General features: G+C 37.4%; 3 protein-coding genes across 11 annotated transcripts in view; 1 reads left to right on the forward strand and 2 right to left on the reverse strand.

Annotated features, from left to right (window-relative positions):
* The first annotated feature begins 1,087 nt into the window (after positions 1 to 1,087).
* Positions 1,088 to 10,748, forward strand: eva1c (eva-1 homolog C (C. elegans)). 3 transcript variants are annotated; one of them, XM_046861534.1, is made up of 8 exons: positions 1,088 to 1,744; positions 4,209 to 4,366; positions 5,114 to 5,234; positions 7,407 to 7,559; positions 7,839 to 7,982; positions 9,383 to 9,460; positions 9,949 to 10,038; positions 10,180 to 10,748. In XM_046861534.1, the coding sequence occupies exons 1-8, from the start codon at positions 1,600 to 1,602 to the stop codon at positions 10,545 to 10,547; spliced, it is 1,257 nt and encodes a 418-aa protein (XP_046717490.1). In that variant the 5' UTR covers positions 1,088 to 1,599; the 3' UTR covers positions 10,548 to 10,748. The 3 variants fall into 3 exon arrangements, with proteins under 3 accessions (XP_046717490.1, XP_046717491.1, XP_046717489.1); XM_046861533.1 differs by having other exon boundaries at positions 1,091 to 1,744; positions 5,111 to 5,234; XM_046861535.1 differs by lacking the exon at positions 7,839 to 7,982 and having other exon boundaries at positions 1,090 to 1,744; positions 5,111 to 5,234.
* Positions 10,749 to 10,763: 15 nt separating this feature from the next.
* cfap298 (cilia and flagella associated protein 298) lies at positions 10,764 to 13,540 on the reverse strand. Its single transcript, XM_046861536.1, has 8 exons — positions 13,492 to 13,540; positions 13,016 to 13,187; positions 12,601 to 12,768; positions 12,454 to 12,521; positions 12,208 to 12,366; positions 11,755 to 11,886; positions 11,498 to 11,593; positions 10,764 to 11,348 (listed from the first exon to the last, which is right to left on the reverse strand). The coding sequence occupies exons 2-8, from the start codon at positions 13,152 to 13,154 to the stop codon at positions 11,238 to 11,240; spliced, it is 873 nt and encodes a 290-aa protein (XP_046717492.1). The 5' UTR covers positions 13,155 to 13,187; positions 13,492 to 13,540; the 3' UTR covers positions 10,764 to 11,237.
* A 3,205-nt stretch (positions 13,541 to 16,745) lies between these two features.
* Positions 16,746 to 20,308, reverse strand: part of synj1 (synaptojanin 1) — a 37,002-nt gene continuing 33,439 nt past the window's right edge. For 5 of the 7 annotated variants that reach the window (XM_046860825.1, XM_046860824.1, XM_046860826.1 and 2 more), the window contains one exon: positions 16,746 to 20,048. In XM_046860825.1, the coding sequence (XP_046716781.1) occupies positions 19,263 to 20,048 (786 nt within the window). In that variant the 3' untranslated portion in view covers positions 16,746 to 19,262. The remainder of the gene's footprint in view (positions 20,049 to 20,308) is intronic. The other 2 variants (XM_046860830.1, XM_046860829.1) reach the window with 1 other exon arrangement.

The raw sequence follows: 20,308 nt of genomic DNA on the forward strand, positions 1-20,308 counted from the left end.
ACAGCAGATGTTGATTTGATATGCAGCAATATATGTTTATTACTATTTATTACTGTTTCATTATTGCCCAAAACACTGTTAATGAATGCAATGGACCTGGTGTATTTTGTGGCATTAACACAAACACAGGACACAACTTGCTTAAAGGCCTAATGGTATTGTGCACTAGGTGGGTGTCAGTATTACTTATAAACTAATGATCAAATCTCTGATACTGATATCATATGAAAAATAGAAGGGAAAAATAACTGGGCTGCAGGCAGCAAAATCCAGGGTCCCTGCTTCAACCTGAGGTCCTCAGGATTTCATCTACCTCACGAAAAACATCCAAGGACTGCAAATGGATTATGTCTGCTCAACTGAAAATGAGTGGCTTTGGCATCCCATCCAGTGTGTATTTCATGCTTGAGAACAGGATTGAATAAGGTATGAAAAATGGAGGTTAATGGCGTCAATGCATCCTCTATAATAAGAAAAAGAAAATATAATCTGTTTATGTCAACTGACAGAAATCAGTTAAAAGGATTTCTAGGATTCTTATAAGATCATCCAAGATATAAAATCTTGGATATAAGGATCATCCAGTACTTATGAGATCATCCAGTGTGTATTTCAGGCTTGAGCCCAGGACCGAACATTGAAAGAAAATGAATAAGAATGAAAAATAGAATCAGTACATCTTTTATATTAATAAAAAAATAACATCGGTATATGTCAACTGGTAATTTTTTTAATTATTATTATTTATTTTTATGAGTTTATTTGTACTTAATCAGGGACAATGCACAGAGAACATAAGTCTAAGAAAGAAGAGATGTCATGTGCCAGGTTATAGCAAAAAAAATGCTAATTTCCACCTGCAGTCTCTAGACAGATGGTACATTTGCAAAAGGTCATGAAATACATACAGCATCATACATGGAAACATTATTTCACTCACATCAATAAAATCACTAAAAACACCTGTTGGAATTCATTTAATGTAATTTTACTGTTTAGCATCTGTTAAAAGGGATTTCATAAGGATTTTTAGGATTCTTAGTATCCTAAAAATTAGGATTTTTAGGATTCTTATCATATTTATCCTAAGGATTTACAGCTATTATAGATTGAGGGCGTGGTTTTCTAGGCCACTAGGTCGCTTTATGCAAATTATTGTAAACCACTTTAGCCTATGATGATGGGAGGCACTCGGTGCCACGCCCCCTCCCGTACTCAACCCAGAGTTATGTTATTTTATAGGTTGTAACGTGACAGGAGTTACAGTATAGTCCATGGAAGTCTCACAGCAAGACAGAACAGCTACGGGCAAGGCATGATATCCAGCTGACTCGCCTAGAAACGCGCTTCATAGGACACGTTTCACTTGTTGCGCACTTGCTATTTTCTTCCACTGGGACTGAAACATGCGTCTTTCTCTCTCTGTTATTCGCGGATGTTCTGCCTCCGAGCTCACGGTTAGTTTAAATTATATTAATACAACGAACCTTAAATTACTGAAGCATAGGCGTGATTGATTTTTTCCCCACTGGGATTTCTTGACAAAACTTCCTCATTGGATGGCATGAATGGAACTTTAATAGAAACCCCTAAGCGCCCATGAAGATGAAGATGATCTCGAACTCTCGAACACGATCTGCGAGCAGCTGTGGTTTCCACCGAGCCGGCGGCTGGAGCTTTCACCTTCTCTACAGTGTTCTCCTCCTGTGCACGGACGAAATGCACGGACTCGCCGACTTCTCAAGTTAGTCCAGGCTTCTCCTCACTAAAACGATGAGAATCGCACTGATCGAGAGGGCGACATGACGGCTAGATGTTTACAATCTAATCAGGTTATGTATGTTGGAGGGAAAAGATAAAGAGATTAAACGGATGAGTCAGGAGTTATGGTTCAGAATCCCACCCTGCAAAATCCCGGTTGAGGATTTAACCATTTCAGCAGGAAAATAATCCCCCTGTGGCGTACAATAAACTCTTACACACTCCTCCTCGGCCAGGTGGATTATTATACGCCAGAAGGGAAATACAAAACACGTTTTGGTATATGGATTAGTCATATGATAAAATGGCAGATTTATGACTTTACTTAAATAATGTGGGTTTCAATTAATTCATGCAATTCAGATTCAACTGCTACAAATGACAAATTCACTTAATTTTTGTTTTAGTTTATTATGTCAGCACTTTATAATTTTGTTATATTGTTAACTAACATTAATGAGTAAACGTAACAGTCCAATGTGACCTTTATTATCCATGTGGCACTAAGCACTAAGACTTAAAACATGTTCAAATATGTTCTTTTTATAAGTAGCCGATGCCACATTTGACTTAAATTATGATTATAAGGCCAGGAAAGAATACATGTTGATAGCCAGCACACTTACAATGAGTCCACTTGGACGATAGAGTTACAATTTATACATTTAATTCAGGATTCAAACAAGCGTTTTGCCCTGACAACGAATTTCTCCTGATGAAGAAACAATTCAGGTGAAAATATCCACATGATAAATTAGCTTATTGATACATTCAATTAGTGCTACTGCAGTGATGTTTTGTAACATGTGGCTCAGGTGCACATCTGAACTCTAGTAAGTTATATACCTTTGGTTCTGGTAATCGTGGATAATCAGCTGGGACAGTTGATATTACCTGAAGACCTTTTTTGTTTATGTGTGCATTCATGCTAGGAACTTCAAATAAAGTCATGGCTGTATAAAATAGTATTTGGTATAAATACTGGTGGCATACAGTCATTGATTTCTTGGCAATTTAGGCAATTTTCTATTCTAATGCTGCTGGATAATAAGGGAATGATAGGTGATATCACTTATATACATCATTAACATTCAATTTCACTCTTGATTTTCAAGAGACCAAGAGGAACCTAGAGGTGAATATCACCTCAATAAAGTATGTAATGAAGAATCAACTCAATAATCAATCAGCTTAGGACTAAATGGAAATGTGAGCATAAATGACTTCTGCACTTACAAATCTGTCAGAGACCTGTGGGATCTGAGAAGGTGGCTGGCCCAGGTAGCAGTAGCACTGACTTTGTGATTTGGTACACTTGTTCATGAGGAGGGAACGCTTGTAACTGAGTGGCATGTCACAGTAGGGCCCAGGCATTTTGCCCAAATGATGGCGTGCAATCAAGATTTTGTTTTGAAGCATATTTCTAGGTCACAAGTCCCTTTCAGTGGCTAAAACTGACGGAACAGGTGGGACTTCGGGTCTAGTCAGGAAGGAAGCTGACAACATGTTCCAACCACTATAAACAACACCTCACTGAACATTTCAATGCCACAAACAGACCTTTAAAAAAAAAAAAAACATCTCTAGTGAGCTGGAGCTTGTGACCCTTTTGGTATTCACTACATTTCTGTAGTGTTTAAAGTTTAGTTGCAGAATGATAACACTTCTGAAAGTCCCTTAATTTCCACAGACCCAAGGGAATGACCTCTGTGCCTGCAGTGAGAGATCATATTGCCCTCAAATTAGTACCACATATATATACTTCCTGGTTGGGTGGAACATTACAGGCAAAAGGGTCATCTGAATTTACCTTGAAAACACTCATGGTACTAGAAAGAGGCCCAAAGGTAGGAGTTCAAGTACAAATTGATATTGAAATATGCACTGCACAGATTCATTGATGTGACAAGTCATTTTTGGTGGCAGAACTCATGACATATTTTGCTTAACACTTAAGCAAGATTGTTTAAAATGTCTCTATATTTGCTGCTTAAGCATTGTAGATTTGGGTGCAATACTTCATCTGGTTGCCATATAGAATTGTTTATTTTTACTTAAGTACTAACATTGTTAGTCACTTAAAGCCAAAGCTGTGTATAATGAATTTAAGCTAACTTAGTAGCTAACTAGGAGAAGAGGGTATTACGGCACAGAAAAAAACCCTTATACATGATATCTGTATGTAGTCACAGGCCCACAAGACTTTGATTATCAGGGGAGTCACAAGAGTATGAAAAAAATAATTCTGCTCACCAGTACAAGTTTTTTGTTATGTTGTACATGTCATTGTATGACTTAACTGGAAGACCTTGAAATAGTATATGGTCAAGAGAATTCCATGTGATGTTCACTGCCGGTTAAATGAAATACTGTAAAACCTCATGTGCTTAAAATACTTTTTATAAAAAAAAAAAATGGGTACAAGCTCCACTTCTCATTTGTCTCAGCATATTTATTTAGGATCATCATTAGTCAGTCAGCACATGCCCGTGATGGTGAGCTTCTGCTGCTTTCTTGTCCACGCCACTCCACCATCTCTGTGCAGTCTGCTGTCTACAGGCCTCCTGCACCTCTCCCATACTGCAATGCACCTACGGCTCTGCAGGTGAGAGATTTCAATTATGCACAACATCTGCAGGACTGAATTCATTCGGTGACAATAAATATATTCCACAGTTTCTGTATTTGAATAAATGCCAACATGGTTAGTGCGTACTCAGTGTTACTTTAAAAAATACAAAAAAGTGCACTTTTATTGTGTTCAATTAACCGTCACTCTGTGGTATGAACAATGCTGCATAGGAATTTTTTTTTTAATTTTCAGCAAAAATGCACCGTTAGAAAACAATACATACATGAATGCTACACCTATGTTGCTGCATCATAATTGAACAAACAATTCTGTCACCTTATTTATCCTATTACTTTAATTAAATATGCCTAAGTTTGTTTATAGCTAAATTTAGCTATATCTGTGGATAAAAACACACCTTAACAAATTTTGCTCATGTGTAAATAATCTAGACAAAGAAAGAAAAATACAGACTGCCTTATTATTGCAACAACTATTAATGGTACAGTGTAGTTCAGAATGTCATACAATACTTAACATTTTTGTTGTATGTACCATTGTAGAAATAGAGATGTGATTTCCAGCTACTCAACATAAAAAAAAGTATAATAAATAAGCACACTCTCTAGTCTGACATAATAGACCCATAGAGGCCCCTAGATCCCGACGTAAGAATAATTAATTTAGGACATCAAAAGACTTCCACACATGTTAGTGTCCTAAAGTGTTAGGCAACTAGTCGTAAAAATGTTGTTTAATGGTGTTTTTCTTAAACAGAAGATGCTGTCAGAATGCCAAGACCAGAGAAACTGTCAAATCTTAGTTAACTACCGTCTCTTTGGCCGTGACCTCTGTCCTGGAACCACCAAACACCTTCATGTATCATACGGCTGCAAACCCAGTGAGTACAACCTATCTGAATTATATAAACTTAATAAACTACTATATAAGGTAAACACTAGGCACACACACTTATTCATGCAGTTAATCTGTCAGCTAATCATGTATCAGCAGTGCAGTGCATAAAAACAGGTCAAGACCTTGAGTTAATAGTTACACCAAAAATTAAAATTGGGGAAAAATGTGATCTTAGTCCCTTTGATTGTGGCAAAGTTGTCTGTGCCAGAAAAACTGGTTTGAGTATTTTAAAATGAATTCTTCAGATGTGATATTCTTGTGCAATTTAATCTAATGTTCACTAAATGACAGGGAACACCTTGCTAATTAAACAGGTGAAAGTAGAGGAGAAGAATCACTGGTTAAAAAAACAAAAACAATGTTTTCTGGTCTTCAATCTTTAACTTTCCAGTTTTGGTGAACCAATGCCCACTCTAGACTGAAAACCTGAAACACTAACAAGTTGGCCATTTTTAGAGCAACAGAGATCTGTGCACAAAAAAATTGTTACTTCAAATTTTAGTATGATTACCCTCCTAACTTCTAAACAGAGAACGCCATATTACCATATACCATCGAGCATTCTCTAAAAAAGGTGACTTCTGGAAGAACCTCAAAGATGATAATTTAACATTCAACACAATCATTCCACAAAAACTAATAAGAAACCTGAGTCAGCTGGGATTAACCAAATACATATTTATACCTGGATTCTAGATTTTGACTATGGAATTTGAGGCTGCATTAGACACAGTCTTACCAAAACTGGACAGTTAAAGATGGGTGCATTGTAGCTAAGACTGATTAATCTTGATGCTGAGGCAAACAAATGGTGGTGGTGTCAGGATTTGGTGTGAACAACACTAATCTATGAACCAAACCTGCCTTGTGTCCAGAGATGGGAAGTAACAAAGTACAAATACTTTGTTATTGTACTTAAGTAGATTTTTCTGGTATCAGTACTTTATTTCACTATTTCTTTTTTGGACAACTTTTTTACTTTCACACAAAATGTTTTACACAAATATCTGTACTTTCTACACAAATATCTGTACTTTAATTTTCCAACCAGGCTCGTTACTGTAGCTTTAATCTATTTGGTAACATGAACAATATTTTTTCTTCTCTTTGCGATCAACCTATTTCTTTTATTCCGTGGCCTTTTCAATCTGCCACTGCTGTATCATTTCCTGGCTATCATGTGCCCATTAAGCTAACAACAAGCAAAGCAGAAGGCAATGAGAAGTATGGGGCTAACATAGAAGAGACAAAGGAATTTAGCGATGTAAACATGACTGAGAACGGAGACATTCCTGATCACCTGATCATCATCATCTTCCTCTGCTTGTGTTCTATATGGTGGTTGTTCAGCCTGGATACATGAATTCCTTTGTATTAATATATTATTCTGATGTGAGGTCCAGTTACCAGTGTGACACTAAAACAGTTACCAGTAATGGCTACTTTTTACTTAAGTACATGTAAGAGCCCATACTTGTTTGCCAGAGTTTTAAAACATGAGTATCTGTACTTCTACTTGAGTGAAGGATATGTGTACTTTTGCCATCTCTGCTTGTGTCACCTGCCCAGGCTGGTGGAGGTGGTATTATGGTGTGGGGACTATTTTCTTTGGAACACTTTCAGCCAGTAATAGTATTCAACCCTGAATCCCACAGCCTATTTTTGTATTGTTGCTGACCATGGTATCTCTTGATGTCCTTCAGGGTATAGGTAATATGGAGCCCAAATCAGCACCTTGAATTTTCTGTCATGTCCCTCAAGCTATAAACCATCCAATATCAATCTATTAATAATATTAAAACATTTCAATAATAAATCAACAACTCATAGTGCTGTTTACTGAATAATTGGACTGTTATTCATTGACCCTGGTCCTGGAGAAACAATATATACTAGCTATATAGAGGAATGACTATGAAAACCCACTCGAAATGGTCAAACCATTCTATTTGGCACCAACAATACACTCATCACACTGTCAAAGTGACTAAGATAATGTTTTTTACTTCAGTCTGAAGCCTGATCTGAATATTAAGTGAAGTTTTTACCTGTATTTACATACAACTGCATTAGTAAGCAGCTGACTGTTGAGTGTATTTTTTCCTTCTGTGAAGTAAATGTTTCTCTTATAAATCCAGCTTTGTCTTTTTTTCAGCGGAAAATAAAAACAGAACGAGATGTGAGGGAGATAAAATGATACTTCACTGTAAGTACCCAAAATTGCTGAACATCTATTCGGCTGTGTATGGACGGGAACTGGGAGAGAAAACAGCTTGTCTTACAGAGGAAGACCAACCACCTCCCTTTGGTGAGTTTTTCAGTTGGTCTAAATCCAAACAGTTCAATACATTTTCCTTTTTGTTTAACATATCGGCTCATCACTCCAAAGATACTAGACATAAGTTACGTTTTTAAACTTGTATAAAGTAATATGAGCAATATGCATGAAACCAAGACACAAAAAATGTCTGGTTTGCATTTCATCAGAACTGACCAATCTGTAACAAAGTATAAGGTTAATGATAATGATCTATGTTTTAAATTTATTTGACTATTTAGCTGTTTTTATGTTTATTTGTTTTTACAGAGTGTTTGTATCATGGAGCCCTAGACACAGTAAAAAAATTGTGCTATGGAATGCAGCGGTGTCTTTTTATCATTAATGACAAGCTATTTAAAAATCCCTGCATGCCTGAAACAAAGAAGTACCTCACTGTTGTCTACTCATGTGGTATTGTATATACATATATACATACACACACACTGTCTAGCAAAAAAAGTCACACTCTAATATTTTGTTGGACCGCATTTCGTTTTGATTACGGAACGCATTTGCTGTGGAGTCATTTCAATGTCACATTTTATTTTCTGTCTAGAGTTGTATTCATTTTTTGCCAAGATTTTGAATTAATGGGAGATTTGGATGCTGCATAAAGTCTTTTCCAGCATATCCCATATCTTTTAGTTGGTTGAAGGTCTGGACTCTGTGGTGTCCAATCTATGCGTAAAAATGATGTCTTTTGCTTTCACAATTTGAGCCCGATGAATCCTGGTATTGTTATCTTGGAATATGCCCCTGCTATCATGGACTAAAAAAATCTAATAATGGGAAAACCTTGTCATTCATTATACTCAGGTAGTCAGCTGACCTCATTCTTTTGGGCACATAATGTTGTCATCCTAGACCTCACCAACAAAAGCATCTCCAGAATACATGACCTTTATCCGTTGCTCCCCAGTTCCCAAGAGTCCATTTTTATGCTCCTTAGTAAATTGAAGCCCTTTTACCAATTAGACGCACTGATAAGTGTTTTTTTTAAGGCTACACAACCGTTTAGTCCCAATTCCTTGAGGTCTCTTTGCATTGTGCATACTGAAATGCTGTTACTTTTACAAATAAAAATAGCTGAGTTCAACTTTTTTGGGCTTCTGTATTACAGGTTTTTTTTTGCATTTATCTGATCCCCATCATTCATTCACCATCATTCAAGACTTTTTCCAACCACATTATCCACATTTTTTCAAACATATATTTGGAAAGAGAGAAAGTGAGAGACAGAGTTTGCTCTTCAATATGTGTATTGTTTAGGAGTGTGGGAAAGTGAGGTTGCACGTCTTTTTTTGTTTTGTTTTCTTATCTATACATTTTCTTCCTGAAACACAATGACAAAATATAAAATGCATGTTGTTCAGGAACGAAGGCAGAGAAAGCACATGCCATTTAGAAGACTTCATGTGCTTCCTGTAGGACTTCCATGGATTGGTTATAATACGAAGCTTTTGTTTCTGATTGGCATCGGGCACTTTAAATGGAGAATAGGATTACTCATCGCCCTCTGGAGATGATGTATTTCCTTGCCAGAGTGATTCCCCGAGCGGAACTGTGAGAGTTGTTTAAAGTTCACACTGTGCACTTAAAAGAGTGGCTAATTCATTTAATAAAAAAGTGATTTAACCTCGCTGTGTCATATAATAACATTAAATAGTGTTTTGCATATATTACAAAAGAAAATTTTGGCTTATTTTACAATTACACTTTGTAAGAAGGGAAAACTATGAATGACTGTATGGTTCATTTGTTGTTGAATAACAATTTACACTTTTACACCCTTTTCCCCATTCTATTGACAGTTCCACAAAGTTTATTCAAAGAAGCTGATCCCACCTTTTTCCAAACTACCATAATTCCTCAAGAGACCACAAACACTGGTACGGACATCAAATCAAATCAAATCAAATTTTATTCATCACATACACATACATACAGGGTACGACATGCAGTGAAATGCTTTATACGACGTCCAGCATGAGGGGAATAGGGTGGGGAGAAAGAAAAAAGCAGATAAAGTATAAAGTATAAAAACTATATAAAATAGAATATAAGAATATAAGATATAAAGGATATATAAAGATATGTATGTGAACAAAGAGAAAACTGTATATACAAAAAATTCTTATGGCAGTAGACAGTGAAACAGTAAACAATGTGTAACAAAGTGTAAACAATAGACAATTTTAGTGGTGGGTTGTCCATAAAGTGTCAGTGTGCAGTATGGTGTGGTGTAAGGGTCTGTAAGTGTCCGTGTGCGGTGTGGTGTAGAGTGTCCATAAAGTGTCCGTGTGCGGCAATGTAGTTAATTCATTTGTGGATCTGATTCGTGTACATACACTTATGCAATTTTTATTTGTATTCACAGGGAAACCTCCAGATGTCAGAGAGTCCAAATTGAAAGATATAAATGGCGTCCTTGTGAGCAACTCTCTTATGGCATATGGATACATTAAAGGTAGAGCAAGTCTGGGTTTCTTTGTTCAAAACAAATAAAAAAAAGATTTTTTTAGCAGGCATTTTAATCCAAAACCTTTAAGCAGTTCTGAGTGTTAATAAAATAAAATGCACTTGCAAAATGCACTATTTTGCATTGTAGGATATCCTGAAAAGGCTGGCCTGGTCTTCATCTCGGGTGTGTGTCTGGGTCTGTTCATTGTCTTGGTGGCCATCTCTACAAGGATAACCTGCACCACGCATTTTGAAGGCATATGCTGCCTAAACAAGAAAACAGACATTGTGGAACCAAAAGATGAAGATGATGAAAACAGTGATGATGAAGAGTCTGAGCTGTTGATGGACAGCTCAATGATGTCAGAGGTAGGCAGGAAGGTGTATTGTTGGGAAGAGGCAATGTACACGACTGAAGCAGCAGAACTGATTGAGAGACTGGAACGACGAGAGATGATCATTCAGGAGATCAGTATGAATTCATACCTTAATGGCACTTCTTGTACTCTGCACTGATACACACTGGATGTCTTATGGATTAAAAAAAAGGATGAACATGTGAATGTGTTAAAATCTGAATGTTACAGGATCTTTAGCTGTGCTGATCACTGTGTGGTCATAAAAAAGAACAGATTTATTACTTTTGCAACTTCCACAAATCAGATGCTTTTATTATTGAGTTATTTAATGCTGAATAAAAGACACTACTTTAATAAATCTTAAGAGCCATGCTTTAATAACATTAACCCTTTATTTCGCACTTTTGAATTCAAGAATTTAAACAAGCTTTAAAACCGATACTCAAAAATAAATGATCATTTTCATTGAACTAAAGGGGAGTTTCACAAGCTCACATTATGTAGCTCATATCAGCCTGAAGTCGCTGAAGTGATTTCCATTTTGCTTACACTCCTCAAATGGCCTCTAAATCCTGAGGCCTGTGATGTAATTTCCTGCCGGTAACGATCACTGGCTTTCAGTGGAACCAGTGGAAAGATCGCACACAAAGACAGGAAAGGTGTGGCATCCTTCTTTCTTTGTGTTCTTAATGGAGCAGCTCAGAGATGTTCAATTAGTATCAATACATTGCAATTTATTATTTAATTAAAGCCTGTCCTTATTTAACATGTTTATAAACTCATGAACTCATTTACAAAATAGGAGGATCTTGAAAATGATGCATATATTATCCATTTCATTATCCATTTATCTCGGGCCCCATTTGATATTTGTAAGTCCTTGAAATTGTCTCTTTAAAGCCTGCCTGTCTGACAACTCTGGCTGCGAATATAAATCATCTTCTGCTTCTGATAGCTTCTGCAAAGGAAGAAAATCATCCAGTTCTCAGTCAAAGAAACAGATTGTCATCATATACACAAAAACGACATCTTTGCTAGATTGTGATTAAGACGTTGACATTCACGTTGGTCAACAAAAAAAACCAATGCATTATAAAAGAGTCTTACCTTGAGCTCCTCCTGCCTCCTGTAATAGTGCATCATCATACGTTTTTGCTCCTCCTCACTGACCAGAGGCTCACGTGCTGGTGCCCCCTGACCTCTCTGAAGTAAAGGGCAACAAAAACATTACGATAAGGCTTTTTGATCAGATTTATTCATTCAGTTATAAAATAGAGTTATGCAATACTATATGAAATCAGTATATGTGATAAAATTTACATCTAAAATTAGAAGGTAACACAGTAACTTAGGTCAGTGCTCACCTTCTGAATCTTCACCAAAATTTTTGTTTTCTCATTTTTTCCAATGTAATCTTGCAGTTTTTTGTCCCGACGCAACTCTTTCGCTGCCCACCAAAACTGTGCTTCTTTCTCTGGGATCACCTGTAAAGAAGCCTGCAGGATATTTTGTCCATAAACAAATCACTGTAGTCAAAAACTCATATTTGTAATGTTTCACAGATGAAGAAATGAAGTATAATACACATTGTCACTATTAAATACCGACTTTCATCATGAAAAAATATAGATTCAGAATAGAATAATAGATTCAGAGTAAAAAGTGCTTTAAACTTTTGTGTATTTTCTACCAGTGAAATTAAAAATAGTTCACAGGCTTTCTGACACCTAATTAGATTAAGAAGAGTAAAAATATAAGTTCAGAATGGTAAGTAACAGCTGACTTTTTTTTTCTTCTCAAAATATTGGTCACACAACCTGTGTTCCTGCAAGATCTTCCTCATTTTCCAACTCCATTCGGATAGGATCATGAGGCGGCAGGCCCATTGGGTAAACGATCATCACTGCTCCCCGAAGCTGGTCTAGGGCCTCTTTTACCATGTCCATGGTAACACACACGTTCGCCTGCACTTGTTTCTTTAAAGCAAAACAAAATACAAACAGTATAAACAGTATAACCTTTAACCTTTGCATGCTAAAAGCATTGTTTAGCCCAAAACTTACCTTTGAGATCAGTGCTTTGGCTTCTTCTGCAGTCTTCATCAAAACATTCTTCATTTTTTCACTGGGTGCTAAAGTGAGAGAACCACAAAACTAATTTCAGCTGCTGGATGTAAATGCACAAAATACTTAAGCAGCACAAGGTTTTACCGTGTCCATTCCTGCGTCCGATTTCATCCTTTTTGAACTCTGCTCCTCCGCTTGGGACGCATTTGTCTTCCCATTCATCCCTTAACTTCAGATCTGTGATCTGCTCATCGGTCAGGCCTTGCATGTTGGGGGGAAGCGTGATGCCATGATCTGCAAGTTCAGGAATCTCTGGAAAAAAACACACATACAGAAAGTACAGATTTACTATTACTAGCTCAAAATCAGTGATTCCTATTCCTGCTCAATCAGTACATTTCCCTTACACGTTTCAGTATCATCCAGGAAGGGTCTGACGACTAGCTAAGAAATCTGAAGGTGCGTGTGAGCAAATCACAACATAATACACAGGGCATGCTGATAAGACCAGAGTTATTGCTTACTGCCCATCTCTCATTGCATGAAACAGTTTTCTTACCAGAGCAAATCCTGTCCACCTTCAGTCTCCCGTTGTAGATCTGAGTGACCTGCTGAATGAGCTGCTCAATAGAAACATCGACGGTGGTGTTGAACAGAAACTGGCTCTCATCTCCGCGTTTAACGTGAATCTGCACCATGACTGCAATTGTAATGAAACAATCTGGAAAAGTCTGCGAAAAATATCAAGGGATTTAATGCGGACACTGCGATTCTCTAAACAGTCAAGTACTGAAATAAGACTAGAGCGCGCGCTGCTTGTTTGTCTACGTTGCCATGGTACCTACAACCCTTTGATCCAGCTGCTAGAACTTTCTTTACTATTTCTGCTTTAGCATTGCTAACAAGCGCTAGCGTTTTAAAGTGATGACCCAATGCATCAAGTTAAATATGTATAAAATAAACTACAGGACATTTTATTTGCATTTGCAAACCAATATTGACCAAAAATATGCGCAGTAGCACACGAACACTTACCGTCTCCACATACACACGGGCAACTTCCGTGATCTGTGACGTCAGAGTAACAGCGACGGCCGTATATTGTTGTATAAAGGCGCTCTATAAAATTATTTACCGTAATTACAGACCATTTACAACAGGATTCCCCCGAATTTTATAGTTATGGTTTCCATTAAATGTAAAATAATTTCACAGAACAAATACATTCCCAAAAAACTTTGATTTAAACTATAGAATTGTGTACCTCCATATTTATATTTGTGCAGTCATTCAATTATAGATACATTTCATTTCTGAAATTATTCCTATATTATTTAACACAAAAAATGGCACAATCAGAATCAGAAATAGCTTTATTACCAAGAATGCTTACACATACAAGGAATTTAACTTGGTTTCAGGAGCTTCCAGTGCAGAAGTACAGACAAAATGTAACAAAATAGTAAACCAGACAGTTAAATAATGCAATATATACAGAATAAAAGTGTTGTTAAATAAATGTACAGATGTTATTTACAAGTGCTCAGTTTACAAATTAGCCCATTTGGATTCTAGGTATAAATGTGTCAGTTATGATGGACAATGTGTAGTATGAACATTTTAATTGTTCATGCTGAGTATAGAGGAAAAACTGTTTTTGTGCCTGGCTGTTCTGGTGGACGAAGCTCTGTAGTGCCAACCAGAAGGCAACAGTTCGAAGCGAGAGTGGGCTGGTTGTGTGGGGTCTAAAGTGATTTTCTTAGCCCTTTTCTCCACTCTGGATAAGTAAAGATCTTAGAGATTGGGCAGTGGGGCACCATTAATCCTCTTAGCAGTCCTGACTGTCCGCTGTAGCCTCTTGATGTATGATTTGGTAGCTGAACCAAACCAGACAATTATAGATGTACACAGGACAGACTCAATGATGGCCGAGCCGAGTAGAATTGTTTCAGCAGCTCCTGTGGCAGGTTGAATTTCCTCAGTTGACAAAGGAAGTGCAACCTCTGCTGGGCCTTTTAAGCAATGGAGTCAATGTTATTGTCCCACTTCAAGTCCTGAGAGATGGTGGTACCCAGAAACTTGAATGACTCCACTGTTGTTACAGTGCTGTTTATTCTTTTTCTTTTTGCACTATGACATTTTCAACTCTGGACTGTCACTTTAACTCTGGACTTGCACAGCACAGTGCACCTTATACTTATACCACACCATACCACACACGGACACTTTAAGAACAATTACATCAACCACCTTAAATTTTTATTGTATTACTGTTTACTGTCATAAGCATACCATGTATATACACTTTTGCTCTCATATATTTCTTTATATATTTTATATAGTTTATACTTTATTTATCTGCCTTCTTTCTCTTGGTTTATTTTGGTCTATTCTCCCCATCCTATTCCCTCATGCCAGACTGTCATAAAAAGCATTTCAATGCATGTCGTACCCTGTATGTATGTATGTGTATGTGACAAATAACATTCTTTATTTGATTTTATTTGGGGGTGGGGGTGGGGGGTTGTTGGGGGATTTCTCCTGAAGTCCACGATCATCTCCACTGTTCTGAACGTGTTGAGCTCCAGGTTGTGGGGGTTGCACCAGACAGCCAGATCTTTAACTTCCTGTCTGTAAGCAGACTCTTCTCAATCCTGGATAAGGCCGAAGACTGTGGATATGAGTTTGCCCAACCTCACTGTCCGCTGCCTGTCTGTCAGGAAGCTGGTGATCCACTGACAGATTGGGGTGGGCACAGAGATCTGGGTCGGTTTGGCTGAGAGAAGGTCAGGAATGATGGTATTAGAAGCCAAACTGAAGTCTACAAACAAGATCCTTGCTGAAGGTTCCAGGTCTGTCAAGATGTTGTAGTATATAATGCAGTCCCATGTTGACTGCATCATCTGCAGACCTGTTTGCTCTGTAGGCAAACTAAAGGGGAATCCAGTAGAGGTCCAGCAATGTCCTTCAGGTAGGCTAGTAGCAGTCTATCAAATGACTTCATGATCACAGATGTGAGAGGTCAGTAATCATTTAAACCAGTGATTTGGGGTTTTTTGAGGACCGGAATGATCACGGAGCATTTGAAGCAGCAGGGAACCACACACAGCTCCAGTGATCTATAAAGATCTGAGTGAAGATAAGGGTCAGTAGGTCAGCACAGACCTTTAGGCAGGCGAAAGACCGTCTGAAGCTTTAAAAGTCGTCTGTCTTCTAAAGACTTGTTTCACATCCTCTACACATACCTTAAACGCAGGTTGAATATAGAGGGAGGCAGGACGGGGTGTTAGGTGAATGTGTAAAGTGCAGATCAGAGGGGGTGGTGGGTGGTAGACTGGGCTTTTCATACTGACAGTAGAACACATTCAGATCTTCAGCCAGTTGTTGATTCTGCACAGACTGTGGGGGTGGTGACTTGTACTTGGTGATGTTCCTCAGACCAGTCCATACTGATGCTGGGTCATTGGCTGAAAACAGTTTTTCCAGCTTTTCAGAGTATTTTTTTTTTTAGCCAATCTGATCTCCTTTGTTAGTTCCTGGCCTGGTTATACAAGATTTTATTCCCACTTCTGTAAGCATACCAGTGTTTTGCATCACATACCAGTTTCACGCTATGCAATTTTCCCATAAAACAGTAAATATGCATATTATACATCATATATTATATTACTATTATACAAACATTATTTTTATTATTATTTGAATTATATAATGAAAATGTAACTTACCATTATTTATTTATTTTAATAAAACACCCTGCAGACCAGAAAAGGCAATAGAATTTAAAAAAGTTATTCTTTGTGTGCTCCCCAGTACCAAACGATCCATAACCCAGTACTGACATGATGGTTGTGGACCCCTGATGTAACAAATTTTCATTTGGGTTTCCCTTTGGAGACTGGTTCCTCTTAAGTTTTCTTCCTCATTCATCTAAGGGAGCTTTTCTTTGCCACAGTTACCCCAGGCTGCTCATCAGAGATAAATACACATAATTCACTTTAATTTCTAAATTCTGTAAAGCTGCTTTGAGACAATGTCCACTGTGGAAAGCGTTATAGAAATAAACTTGAAACGTATTCTTTAAATCTATTTGCATTTAAGTTATCAAGGTTTTGCTTAAACTTATTCACCTCATGAAACAGTCATAATATAATAATGGTGAATCTATTACAAGTGTAATAATTAATTTTAGTCTCCACCTTGAGAATTGTATGTCTACAAACCTTGAGAATCACCCAGTATACTGTCTTGTACGGAACCAAATATCAAAAACTACTAATACACGTACATGAATACATTTACATTTATTATTGCATACGGACAACAACAATTATTCCATACATGTGTGCAATTTGATATGAACTTAAATCACAGGTTGAATGCTAAGAAACTAAGCTGCAGTCATGGTTTGTGGGTATACCACTAAGTTAACAGTTAACAACACAAGGATCTCTACTACTGAGCTAAAATTACAAACGTCTATCACAGAATGAGTTAATAGTTACATATTTGCATGATTTGATTTGATTTGATTATTAGCTGAATACAACCGAACAGTAAATATAATGCTATTATTTTCCAGTGGTTACATTATTTCCAACAGCTGAAATAAAACAAAGCTCAAAATTTCCCATTCAGTCAAATTTAGGAAGGGTTTCAATTTAGGACTCATCCAATAATGGCCATCTGCTCTGCCTTAAGGGAAATGTTCAAGTTTTGCAACAACTACATACTCTGGAAAAAAAGAAGTGAATAGAGAGTGTGAGAAGTGAAGTGCAAAAAGGTATAGTTTTTCTGTAGCCTACCCGCTGTACCTGTATGATTAACATCTGGTCATGGAACAAGCCCTCAATATTCAATGTATATGTACATGAATTCAGATTCATACTAAACACATTCCACACACACACTCACAAAGGTCAAACTGTCAAATAACATGACACTTCAATGTGTCACATATGAGGTGGCTTGCTTGTCTTCCATACCCTTTGTCCCGTCTGATTTCCACATTTTATTTTACCACAGAATGCCCTCGTAACATGTATTTAAGAATTAAAACTTATTCAGTTATATCTAACGAATGACAGAAATGTGAATACTGCCCTTAGAGCAGTACTAAGACCATCACTTTAACAAAGTAAGAAAGCGGTGTAACCAAACACTCCACGAGTAAAATATATTAATCCAGAAATGGCAAGAAAAAATCAACAGCACATTACCAGATCGAAAGCAATACAGTATGGAATGCACAGAAAGTAACAGGACCTTCAAACTGATGATGACACCGATTTGCACAGTGATGGTAACCAACAACACCAGGTAGGAGGTAAATGCTAATAATATAAGCAACATGTAACACATATATTGTCATACTGTGCGTGTTTAGACATGCTCAAAGGCCCTGTTTGATTCATTCCGTACAAGGAGAGTGGATGCGCACAAACAGCTAGATAAGCTTTCCAAACAACAAAGAACCTCACCCTATCAGCACAGACGTACACAGTGCATATATGCAGACAGAGATCACTCACTATGACATGGCATTATTTTTCTCACACAAAGAACAAAAAGAACCACATTCCCAGTGAAACTGAAGTAAAGTACCAACTCACTGTGAAATTAAAAGTTGTGAGATTAAGTACATGTAGCCTGCTGGTATGGACAGGGTCGCACACCTTGGCTTCAGAGACTAACACCAGAAGTCACTAAAATATGCACATTCATTAAATGCACAGCGGTTCTGTTGAACACTTTGGATTATGTGAAACAGAAGCATAGGAAATATACGCAAGGGTGATGGCAAAGGGGAGGGCACACAGCACTCATGCCAAAAAAACAGATACGCTTTCTGCTTTTTTCAAAAGGATTAGAGCATTTCAGTGCAATACCAGTATGGCAGGTACTTATTACAAGCAAATATATATAATATTATATACTATATATACAGTAGTCTAAAATGTGTGTGTGTGTGTGTGTATATATATATATATATATATATATATATATATATATATATATATATATATATATATATATATAAATATAAAATATACACGTATATAATATATATTAATATACACATTTGAGACTATTGTACACATTTTAAACCACATTGACAGCTACGTAATACTGATATCCACAACTTATACACTTGAGCATGTTGGTATAGAGATATAAGAACACAGGAAATAAGTGGCTGTTTGTAATTAGAAAAATGATCAGTGTTACACAGTAATGCATAACATGGATATGCACCACCCCTTTTTTTTGGAGGGGGATAACAGATATTATATGTAAAACAGACTGATCATACATTCATAATTAAAGAGAAATCATAAGGGGTTACAGAGTCACTATATGCTGTAGCTGTTTTTTTTTTTTTTTTACTAAAATTCCAGGCCATATTAAAAAGTCCTCTCCACCCAAGAATCTAAATGACACACTGTGCATTCAAGAGAGACATTACTTTAAATAACCAAACAAAATGATTAAAAAAATGCATAAAAGTTATTGTATTTGAAAATCTGACTGAAAAAAAAAAAAAGAAAATATTGCACAGAATTTCACACACGTGTATGTACCAATACATTTCTAAATATGGAGACAGATAGAAATATTAGAACGGTCATATTTACTCTAGGTCTGCTCTGGGTTGCGTGACTGATTTATCCCTGTAAGAGAGGCATGACTTAAACAGCACACTTGTGTACAAACCACACACATAAATAAGGAATCTCTCTAGAACACCCCCCTCTCACACACAAGCACACACGCACACAACCATCAGTAGAACATTACAATATATATTATCTTTCCATGAAGTCAGGAATCATTGGGTTTCTTGGGGTTACATTAACATTAGTCCTGCCTGGCACAGGAGTGGGCAATGTTGGCAATGTGGGTGTGGTAAGGGAAGCCCAGTTATTGTGAGAGTCCAAACCAGAGGTGGAAAAGCTGCTTTGGGGCTGTTGAAATTGAGCGCTAGCAGGCAAAGGAAGCAGTGGAGGTTTCATCATTGCAGCTGATGCTGGAGCTGTTCCTGACTCCTGAAAGCCCGAGTCATCATCAAAGGTCACCCACTGCTTGACTGTGTTTGGAGGCGGTACTAAAGCTGACGGAGGGGGTCTGGAGAAGGAGGAAGGCAGAGTTGAGCTTTGATGAAGGGCAGAGGCGGCTCTGTGGAGGCTCGGCTTGAGATCGAAGTCAGGTGTGAGTGAGCGACGCTGCGATGCTGCCGTGGTGCCGGTAAATGGGTTGGTGCTGTTGGGTCTAGGTTGGATATCAGGTAAAAAGGGATTTGAAGAGAATGGGAGAGTTTCTTGTGAGCGGGTGCGCGAAGGTGGGGGCGGGGCAAGCAAAAATGTTGTGGAGTCAGGAGTCAGCATTGGGGTAGACTGGGGAAACAATGGAACTGGAGTGGAATTCAGAGATCGTGAACTGGTGGATGAGTTGAAGGAGCTGTGGAGTGAAGAACTTCTAGACAAGGATTGGTTATTTAACCAGGAAGTGGAGGAGAGCGAAGTGGAGGTCAGCGAATCAAAGGGGTCCATTTTCAATTGTGCTTCTCTTAGGATTCCATTTGTTCCATTTGTCTAAAGAGAAAACACACAGCAACAGAACCAATTAAGACTGACTCTCATCAAGAAAAGACTTAATTAAATCCAAAACCCTAAAATGAACATAACTGACTAAAGGAACAATATAAATATAATCAAATGTGATTAGTCTGTGAGACTTTCCGTTTGTTTACTAAAAAGTACAGCCTCATATACTATGAATTATAAAGTACGGTCATATATACATAAAGTACAATTGAAATTCTGCACAGAGGACACTTTCAAAATGGCTGAAA

This window comes from Silurus meridionalis, chromosome 11 (assembly GCF_014805685.1).
Source record: "Silurus meridionalis isolate SWU-2019-XX chromosome 11, ASM1480568v1, whole genome shotgun sequence".
Taxonomy (NCBI): Eukaryota; Metazoa; Chordata; class Actinopteri; order Siluriformes; family Siluridae; genus Silurus; species Silurus meridionalis.